Source organism: Carassius auratus, chromosome 7 (genome assembly GCF_003368295.1).
Source record: "Carassius auratus strain Wakin chromosome 7, ASM336829v1, whole genome shotgun sequence".
In the NCBI taxonomy this organism is placed as follows: domain Eukaryota; kingdom Metazoa; phylum Chordata; class Actinopteri; order Cypriniformes; family Cyprinidae; genus Carassius; species Carassius auratus.
The window spans coordinates 1,278,515-1,289,897 of record NC_039249.1 but is presented as its reverse complement, the minus strand read 5'-3'; the positions used below and the strand labels follow the sequence as shown (position 1 = coordinate 1,289,897).

General features: G+C 36.4%; 1 protein-coding gene and 1 non-coding gene across 2 annotated transcripts; one reads left to right on the top strand and one right to left on the bottom strand.

The window, feature by feature from the left end:
• Window positions 1-2,161: 2,161 nt before the first annotated feature.
• trnae-cuc (transfer RNA glutamic acid (anticodon CUC)) lies at window positions 2,162-2,233 on the bottom strand. Its single transcript has one exon. It is a non-coding gene; the product is annotated as a tRNA-Glu (tRNA).
• Window positions 2,234-2,860: 627 nt separating this feature from the next.
• Window positions 2,861-7,551, top strand: LOC113105458 (myeloid-associated differentiation marker homolog). Its single transcript, XM_026266531.1, has 2 exons — window positions 2,861-2,988; window positions 5,370-7,551. Exon 2 carries the CDS (start codon window positions 5,425-5,427, stop codon window positions 6,307-6,309), a length of 885 nt encoding a protein of 294 aa, XP_026122316.1. The 5' UTR covers window positions 2,861-2,988; window positions 5,370-5,424; the 3' UTR covers window positions 6,310-7,551.
• The last annotated feature ends 3,832 nt before the right edge of the window (window positions 7,552-11,383 follow it).

Genomic DNA, 11,383 nt, shown 5'->3' with positions numbered 1-11,383 from the left:
AAGAATGCTGTGAGACGTGTCTGTATCTTTGAGCTCGTCTGTGAGAGCACTCCACTGATCTGTGGGCATGACCAGATAAAACATGTCTTGTTATTAACACAAAAGTTAAAACTAAAAATACATTATATATATATATATATATATATATATATATATATATATATATATATGTGTGTGTGTGTGTGTGTGTGTGTGTATGTATAATTGAATTGAATAGAAATAAGACTGATTTTTATTTTTTTTTTAAGTTCAAAATTTATAAAATATTTGCTGAAAACTTAAAGAAAATTAGAATGATGTATGTTTCTTGGCCAGTTCACTTAAATAAATGTTATGCTTTAGTATTACAAATAATAAAACATAAAAAATAGATAAAATAAACAATAAAACATTTATAAGATCTAAATATTAGATAAAAGCTTAAAGTTAACGAAAATTTATAATGCTGACTCTACAAGTAAAATGATTTATGTTTAAGTACTAAAACTAAAACTAAAATAATAAAAGCAAAAACAGAATTATTCTACCAAGAAATAAAAAAAAATAAAAACAGACTAATAGGAAACAAAATGACTAAAATGAAAATACAAAACAAAAGAATATGGATAATATATATATATATATATATATATATATATATATATATATATATATATATATATATATATATATATATATATATATATATATATATATATATATATGTGAATTAAAAATGAAAGCTGCAGCAATGTCACTTAGCAAGCTGATACAGAAAAACTATTTTGATGCAACATCTCATATTTTTTTTTCATAATATATTTAATATAATTTGTGTTAGATTTATTTATTACATATTACATGTAATTTATAAACTTCCAGTATATATATAAAAAAAAACATTTATTAAAAACATTTATTAAAAACAAATAAAATTTTTATTCTTTATAAAAATTCATAAAATTCACAGCTGACGGTAGTTTTATATCATTTCTCCAGGTTCAGTCACGTTATTGATTACAAAAGGAAACGCGTTGAATGATGAATCGCTGTGGCTCAAGACAGAACGAGACCGGAGTAACACCAGATTCTGTGACCATCGTATTCTGTGCCCCTAGTAGGCGCTGTTGTCACTGTTTGGCTTGAACTCGATCACTCAGCAGCACGCAAACTGCGTACACGTTCATGGCACGCGTGCACAGACTGTATTGATTTCAATGTGCAACATTTCCTGGAAAGAACTTGTGTCTAATATGAACTGTACAGCTGATACATCAAATGATTTGGATTTATTTATTAATTCAAATTCTTAACCGCTTCTTAAATAAATAAAAATTAAAGTGACTTTGTGAAAAGTTTGTTTAGAAATGCTTGTTATTCAATTCGTTATGCTCGACTTAATTAACCAATTAAACATTTCATGAATTAACACAATACTGTTGTTTAAGGAGTAGCCTATTTTTGTAACTTTATTTTGTATGCAAAGTAAATGTTTAACAATGTTCATGAAGCCGATGTCACACAAACAGGCTACTGATGTTTTATAGTGGCAGGGGCGTAGCCATCTTTTCAGAAGTGAGGGGGACAAAAATTATATATATATATATATATATATATATATATATATATATATATATATATATATATATATATATATATATATATATATATATATATAACACATTTCTGTAATCTATATAGCCTACCAATCAACAGTTTTTGAACTGTAAGATATTTTGTTTTTAAAGAAGTCTCTTCTGCTCACCAAGCCTGCATTTATTTGATCCAGAGTACAGCAAGAACAGTAATATTGTGAAATATTTTTATATTTAAAATAACTTTTTTTCCCTATTTGAATATATTTTAAAATGTAACTTATTCGTGTGTTCAAAGTTGTATTTTCAACATTTTTACTCCAATTTTCAGTGTCACATCCTTCAGAAATCATAATAAAAAAAATATAGAAATTAAATTGATTTGCCTGTTTGATTTGTTTTTTTTACAGTGATATGTAGCCCATTTGTGTTGTGTGCTTTTAATTATCGCAATTTAAAAAATGACAACAAAATAATGATTCTACGTCACTCTTATGTAAGCATTCAACAACCCGTGGTTCAGTAGATATAAATAAATTTATTGTTATAGTATTTTTACAGTAAAAAATAAAAATGAAAAAACTTTGTTCCCTGACCGGGAATCGAACCCGGGCCGCGGCGGTGAGAGCGCCGAATCCTAACCACTAGACCACCAGGGAGCGGTGTTTACCAGAGCTTCATGAGCATTCATAAAGATAGAGTGTCTGATACCGTGATTAAATCTACATCCGTATGGTCTCTGGTTTATGACATGATTTGTCAGATTAGAGGCGATATCTAGATTTAAAAAAAACCCTGTAAAATCACAGACTAACGAAAACAATTAATACCGTTTTTACCCTGTTTGGGTTACTTTTAATACCATTGTCCAATTAAAATGTTTTAATCAGTATCATATTGTTGTTGTTTTTTTTCTTTGTTTGTTGTTGTTTTGTTTTTCCATACCCCTTAATATGTTTAATTTAAATTATAAGCAGAGGTCAAAAACAGTCGCGCCTGGGTTTCGAACCTATTCATCACACACAGAGAACTGAAAATGCTACAGTTACAGTTTCGCGGTTCCACTAAAATAAACAATGTTGTTTATTTTGAAATGTTCATATATAAATTGTATATACAAAATAATATATGGTAAGAGTAGCATTTATCCTTGTAATTTTTAAGTTCCTCTTATTAAAATGGTTGAGACAAAGTGACATAATGGAATACTAAATTCCAACATCTAATTTTAGACTATATGGAGAGGTCAAATGGTAAGAGAAAGGCAGTAACGTTACCTAATTTGGTAGGAAATGGGCGTGGAGGACTGAGTCCTGCTAAGGAAGAGCACATCTGGGCAGCGTTACAAGAGAGGAGAGGGTCTCGCTTCTCCTTTGTGATCAAAACTGGAATAAAGCGACGAAGTCTGTATAAGGTATGTCGTTGTTTTTCTAATTGTCTTTTGGGTTAGTTTTGTTTGCATTGGCATTATTGTTTTGGTAGATAGGACGCTTCAGCCTGAGGAATGCGCCTAATTTACATAAATACGCTTTTGAGAAAATACTCAAGTAACGTTAGCCTAGTTTATACATGCATCTAAACAGTTTGTACTTTGGGGACATTTTTTAAGCGCATCCAAAAGTTCTAGAATTCTGTTAAATGCGTTCAGTTCAGTGTTTAGAATGTTTGGTTTTCGAGCCCCACGTTCATTTCAACCTCAACCGACCCATAAAACACAACAGCCACACCCGCCACCACATCCGTTAGCTGCTAGAAAGATGGAAGAGAGACGTGCCGAGGTAACAGTTTTGATCTCTATGTAAGTAATAAAAAAAAATAACAAGAGAGCTAATATTTACTTTAAGTCTGTCACACAAAAAACTCTAGTAAAGATGTTTGTGTGAACAAAAAGTGGTGATGTGGAGGAAGTGACCAGTAGCTGAGTCACTTCTGCTGATGGGTTTGTTAGATATGTGCTGTTACCTCATGAGTTTAAATGGTTGTCAGAAACTAGCTTAAATTGGGACATAATATGTAAATTTCAAAATCTACATCTGAGTTCTTAAAGAAACAGTACACCCAAAAATGAAAAATATGTCATGTCATTCCAAACCCAAACCCATCTTTACTCTAATTTAAAAAGGAGATTTTAGGATGACCAGTAGTTACATTTAAGTAGCTGTTTGCTGTATTGTGAATCAGATTTGAGAGTTATGGTGGAGTGGAAAGGCACACAATTAACTCGCACAATCCCACATAGTATTCTATAGTAAATTCTAGTGTTTTTGAACCATACTATATTAAAGTGTATTGCACTGTATATATTATATTATTTACAAAATGTTTGAATGCTACATCATACTGTATAAAATAATAAACTATAGTATTTACTACAAATTACTGTAGTATTTTTTCATGTACAATGAAATGTTACAACTTATAGGACTTCTAGCAGTGGTGTGGAGTTTTATGTTCTCACTGAATCAACATGATTAGTCAAAATCTATAGTTAAAAGTTGTCATCTTTGGTGTGAACAACACATAATTCCTAACATGTTCCAGAGAAGAAAGTTGGATGAGTTAGAAACAGTTTAAGTAAATATCAATACGAGTTTTCATTAATCTATAAACTGCTGCTTAAAACACAATCATGATGAAAATACTCACCTTCAACTCTGGAAGTCAATGGCCTACCAATAATTGTTTGGTTACCAACATTCTTTAAAATGTCTTCTTTTGAAGAAAGAGATTCCTATATGCCTGGTACAACACAGGATGAGTAAATTATGCCACATTTTTGTTTCTGGGTGACCTGCTTGTTTAAAATAAGTCTAGGGAGGGAGTGCATATCTCTAACATTTTTTTGTTGTTGTTTTTGGATCAGTACATAACAGTTACACAACCAAGGCATGAATGCAATTTAATACAATGCACACTTAAGTCAATGCAGTACAGGAAACAGGCCACACAGTTCCTCTTAAAAACGTTCAGTGTCCTAAACGGGCCACATGTTCACACAAACAGAGCTTCTCTTGAGCGTGTAGTCTTTGTAACTCGATCAGTGATTGAAGCGGGTCAGATTTCTCAGCCAATGGCATGCTTTGTTGATTCAGATGGTAGTTATTTTCCTTTCCTTGCACACAAAATGTATTCTTATAGCTTCATAACATTCATATTTGCCATTAACAAATAAACCATTGCTTAAAAAGTGATCATGTACACTAAATTAAAAATGTGTTAAGTATGAAGTATGTGTTAAGTTTTTTTCCCTGAGCTACTTTAAAGCGATACTTCACCAAAAATGTCATCATTTACTCACCTTTACTCAAGTTGTTTCAAGACAATTTGAATAATGTTGGTAACCAAAATGTTGCTAGTAGCCATGACTTCCAAAAAATACCATGGAAGTCCATGGTCTACCAGCAACTATTAACATTCTTCAAAATATCTTCTTCTGAGACATGTCGACTTGTTACATGTTTAATGCCACAGAGGTGATTAAATGATGCCAAAATTCTCTTCAAAACCACTCTGGGAATGAGTGCTTATCTATAACGTTTTGGGGATCAGTACTTGATGGTTATGCAACCAATGAATGAATGCGATACAATACACACTTTACTAAAGCTAGTGCAGGAAACTGACCGCACTAAAAGTGTCAAACCTAATTAACAGGCATTTACACATCCAGGGCTGAAGCGCTTCTCTTGAGCTTGTTGTCTTTGTAACGCGATCATTGATTGAAGCACGTGAAATCTCAGTGTCCTGCTTTGTTGATACAGAAGGTCCAACTGCCTCTCTTTTTGTCCTTTGCAGAATCACCAGAAGGCCACACATTGCACTCCTTTGACGTCCAGAAACTTCACCAATCATGCCTCTGGTGGTCTTGAAGACTTCCCGTCCCATGTGGGCGCGTTTGGCCGCTCTAGTGTTCACTTGTGTGGCGTTTAGCATTGCGGCCCATGGAGGGGCAATCAACAACAGCATGTACGACTGGTGCATCTTCTGCTGGGCTTTCAGCTTCGCCGGGACCCTGCTGGTTTTGCTGGTGGAGGTCATGGGTCTCCAGGCTCGTGCCCCCTTGTCCTGGAAAAACTTCCCTATTACGTTTGCCTGCTATGCTACGCTTCTTTGCCTTTCGGCGTCCATCATTTTCCCACTCTACTTCGTGAAGGGCCAAGTGGCAAGCGATGAGGCTCGAGACCTCCGAATCGTCTCCACGGTCTTCTCCTGCCTGGCCACCATAGCGTATTTCATCGAAGTGAGTTTGACGCGAGCGCAACCAGGTGAAGTCGCCGGGTACATGGCCACGGTTCCAGGCCTGCTTAAGGTTTGTGAGACCTTCGTGGCCTGCATCATATTCGTGTTCATCAGCAACCCCGTCTCTTATGATAGTCACTCGGCCCTGAAGTGGTGCATGGCTGTCTACTGCATCTGCTTCGTGATTTCGGCGGCCATCGTGATCATGTGCGTCGGTGAATGCACCGGGTTCCTTCCGTTCCCATTCGCACGCTTCCTTTCTGCCTACGCTCTGCTTTCGGTCATCATGTACCTCACTGCCACCATCATTTGGCCGATCTTCAAGTTTGACAGCCGTCATTCAGGGAGCTCAAGGCGACCAACCATCTGCGAAAACCGTTACGATTTGTGTTGGTGGGATAAACTAGTGGCTGTGGCTGTTCTCACCGCTCTCAACTTCCTGATCTACCTGGCGGATCTGGTGTATTCTGCCCGATTGGTGTTTGTCACAGTGTGAGAGAGCAAACGGTCATCTTTTCCCTGACACTGAGGATATCTTAGATTTTTAGCAGACTCTGCTTTAATGATTTTGAGCTTTATTCCAAGTTTCTGGAGGAGGAGGAGCAAAATGTTCCGTGAAAAATGATGCGTTCAAGTTAGAAAGATTGCATTTATGAGTTTTACACACATGAACGCAACCACTAAGTAGTAATTATGAGTGGGAAACAGTATTATTTTGGTCCCGCTGATATATAGCTAAACATTACATTAAAAATATTGCCTTGGCAGCTAGCTAAGTTTAGTTTAAGATTTGGATGATTTGGATTTTTTGAAGCCTTGAGTTTCCGACATGGTGGACACAACAGATACAGTCTGTTTTCATGATCAATTTGTTGAAATAAATTCATTTATTTCTATTTGTACACTAAAACTAGTCAAATTGCATGAACAAAATACAATAGTATTGTTAATTTATGATATAATATGTATCAATTTAGATTACAATTGGGAATTGAAAAGACAAAAACACAATTAATGCAAATTCTTTATTCATTGTTTTATAGAAATAGAGTTGTTTTTTATAGAAAAGGTACATCACCATCTTGCCAAGTAATTTGCACCTGACACCATAATTACTATTCCCAGCACATAAATGCAAACTCCCCAGGAGGACTTGAACGCACCATTTATTTGTATTTTTAATGTGGTTAGTGCATTTTCTGATTCTGCCGCTGCTGCCTTATGATGTTGTATCTCATTCACATCGCTGTGTTGAACTACTGTACATCTTTATGCTGTTCTATGTGACTTGAAGTGTATGTTTTTCACATGTAAGTGTTTGGAAGGTGGATGGGGCCAAAAGTATTTAAACCGAACGTGTGAAATGTTTCTGTGGAATTTGAACGCGTTTGTCCACATTTGTTAATTTTGAATGTATTTCTTTTGCATGTGTAGACCCACATATTCTGGCCGTGTTATAATATCTGATGTTTGCATACATGTATATGTGTATACCCGTGTACCATTACAAAATCCTTCATAAAAAGCTTGATGTCTGATGTTTTATTAATGAGAACACACAGTGCATGATGACACAATGAAATTTCACGCGCTCCTTTTAAAATCTTTTGACCCCTTCTGCCTTCCATAAAGTGTTATCCTTGTCACGTTTCATGGTAGTACCATTTCTGCCAGGTTTGTGTTCATGTGTTATAATGAATGTGAACAATTCCAGAGCAAAGCATTTTTATACATTTTTTTTTATATAATATTGTCAAATGTATCAAGAACAAATAAAGTTCACTGTGAAATATAAACAAGTTTGTATTGTAATTTACACTTTTTTTATTGGTTTTCATTGGTATATTTGTGAAAGTATATGTTTCAAGAAGCGTGCGGGAAACTGGGGGAAGTATGGTTGAAAAGCTGGAGCTTAAAGGAATTGATGGAAGGGCAGCACCAGGAGTGGAGCCTGCGGCTTAATTTGACTCAACACGGGAAACCTCGCCCAGCCCGGACACGGAAAGGATTGCCAGATTGATAGCTCTTTCTCGATTCTGTGGGTGGTGGTGCATGGCCGTTCTTAGTTGGTGGTAAGGCATAATTTATATATAAAAAAAAGCTATTCCGTTTCCTACTTCCATATTGTCTTGCAGATCTTCTAGTAAAGTACATGAATATGACATGACTGTCCACAAGCTTCCATGATGAAATGTCACTTAAGGGTTTAATTGATTGCGTATTTATAAAAAGAAAAAAAGAAATGTAATTCACGTTTAATATAAAGAGATAATCAACTTGTATTAATTGACTTCTACAGAGGTGTTCATTCAGACCTTAAATTTTCAAGCAAAGTCATTACATTTTTAATGTGTTTTAGAAAATATTTGCTTTTTACGGAACTTTTTATTAAAAAATAAATAAATTGTGCACACGATTTACTAATTCGTTCCCTCAATGTACTAAAACGTGCACACGATTACTATTGAGTTCCCTCGATTTACTATTGCATTTTTAGGTTTTGTATAAGTAATAAGCACAACGATTATCTTCCAGACCTCACTTTATTCTGAACAGTAACTTCACATGTCTTTTCACTAAGCCCCTTCTCCTCCCCTTCTGTTGTACCCACTTCTCCTTTTTACAAGACAACGTCCCTAGAGGTAGCATTAGGAATTACATTACATGATACAACATTTCCCCTTTTTGTAAAAAACATTCTCCTTAACTCAACAGAAGAAAACATGTACCCTGAATAAGTAGTTGGGACAACCTAGACACCTATTCAGTAACAGTCCATAAATTATATTCAATGCATGTAAACAGTGAGATCTCTGTAACTAAAAACTCATAACATCAGTACATGGATGGTCAGCAGAAGCAATCAGTTAACATTTGAACATATTTGATAACATTGTTTCACTGTTACTTCAACCACTTTTGTAAACCAAGGAGCAATTAAATAATTCAGAACAGTTCTCTTTTTTTTTTCATCGAGAGCTACACCTGTGCTACTTGCATGTAAAACAGTCCTGTTTAGTGTACATCATAGTCCTTGTGCCAAACAGGCTTTCATCTCATACGAGAGACTTTCACAGAACTGTGTGTAGTGTTTTGTGTTACTGGCACAGTCAGTCAATTCAGGCGAGTATGGCAGGTGAGCAGCATTCCACTTTTTTCCATCACTGAGCAGGAATGTGTTGGGTCCAACTCTCTTCTCTACTCTTACAGGAGCAGAGAATTTAGGATGACCTTTTGGAATTAGCACAAGGACACCTCATTCTCTCTTTTCCTCCCAGTCAAAAGCGAGGATTACGAGAACTTCGTTTGTGATCGGTGTATAATTTCATTTTGTCCTGTTTCTTTTTCACATGTTCATGGACAGCAGCATGATCACATTTGCTCTCCCCATGTAAAGGCAGGATGTTAAGCTTGGTTCGCATCTTCATCCCACACAAGAGCTCGTATGGTGACACACCCGTCGTAGCGTGAGGGGTTGCCCGATACGCCTGGAGCCACTCGGTAACAGCTCTGTTCCATGGTTGTGTGTGTTGAAAGGCAGTCTGGATGCAACCTTTCAATGCACGGTGAAATCTTTCGACCGCACCGTTAGCTGCAGGATAGTACACAGACGTGCTTATGTGTTTTATGTCCCGTTCATTCACAAACTCAGCAATGTGTACCATTATCCGTAACGATACACTCTGGGTTGCCATGATGACTAAAAACAGTGTTTAGAAATTTGACAACGTCCTCCGTAGTTGCACTACTAGCAAATGCAAGCTCACGCTACTCGGAATGATAGTCTGTGAGCGTTATAGCATACCTGCAACCATGGGTGGCTGTTTCAAATGGTCCGACTTTATCCAGACCCAGTTTTTTCTACGGATCCTCAGGGAACTGAACTGGCTGCAGAGGTGCTGGATGTGTCACAGCAGATTTGTCATTGGACTGGCAGGGTATGCATGTAGCAATCATTGACTGGACCTGAGCGTCTATATGCGGCCACCAGTAAAGATCCCGCAACCTCTGTTTTGTGCGGACTATGCCTTGGTGAGACTTGTGCGCCAAGGAAATCAAAGTGTGTCGCAGGGCCACAGGGACTAACAACCTTGTTCCTCTGAAAAATGAAAGCATCTTTCACTGCGAGTTCCTCTCTCACTCTGAAGTATGGAATCATGTCCTGACTCACCGCTTTGATGGAGGGTGGCCAGCCCTGTGTAATTTGCTTTCGCAGCATTTACAGTTCAGGACAAGCAGCACAGGCAATTTTTAAAATCAGTCACTGAAAGAGAACTTAATGTTGAAGAAATGAATGAAGTGTGAGGTCATAAATGGCAAGGACCGGACTGGACACAAGCATCTGTTTAATTTTTTTCAAAAATTAAACAGTGTCCAAGAAAAATTTTCCTTTTCCTTTAGCGCACTAATGCACTCCAGGTAGGAATTTTGAGTACCAGGACACTAATCCTAGGAAGGATTGCAGAGATGCTGCATCAGATGGAGGTGGAGCTTCACGGACAGCATCTAGGTGCTCTTGATCAGGTAGGATTCCATGAGCATTGATTATATGGCCCAGAAACCACAATGAAGTCTGTTTGAAAATGCATTTTTTATAATTTATCACCAGCCCAGACTCTTTCAATTTCTGCAACACAGTACTGAGGTTCAAGTCATGCTCCTCAGATGTCTTTCCATAGACGATAACATCATCCAGGTAATTTTTGACACCTGGTACGCCCTCCAAGGATGCCAGGCCATAGAGGACCCTGCAATATCTGAACAGGCCGTCATGAGTGATAAAAGCTGTAATAAAACTAATTTTTCACACATCCTATTTCAGTATCTGTCAGGGATGTGGTATTGGCGGCCATGACCGAGCAGAAGACATTATCACCTTTTATTTGAAGTTTTAGGGCAGAAATCAAGTAAATGCCTAACAAATCTAAGCCCCTTCTTCTCCCCTTCTGTTGTACCCTCTTCTCCTTCTTACAATACAACGTCCCTAGAGGTAGCATTAGGAATTACAGAAAATGATAAAAACAAATTCCCTATTTGCTAAATCGTGCACACTATTTATAAATTGAGTGAACGAAATAGTAAATCGAGGGAATGCAATAGTAATCATGTGCACGTTTTAGTACATTGAGGGAACGAATTAGTAAATCGTGCACATGATTTAGCCTAACAATTTTTTCCTGCATGTCATGTGCGGGGCTCCATAGATTTTCAACACTTTTAAGCATTACAGAAATACCTCAAGTGTAATTTATTTTTATTGAACACTTCACTGACACTTTTATAAATTATATATATATAACTAAGCAGACTTGTTTATCTGAATGTATGATGTCTTTACATCAAATATCATTATTTCAAGATAAGATATTGCGCATTTACATTTTCAGAATAATTTGATGATTTCACTTCAAGTCGAAGCTTTGGTTATGATGGTTACCTCTTTTGAAAACTATATCTGTGTATTTTTCAGTTTAATTGCATATTTCCTTGTGATCATCTGTAAGTAAATCTGTAAATGCTGAGTTGTCAGTTGGGTGTGTTATTCATAAAGAGCAGCAGCATTTGCTCCA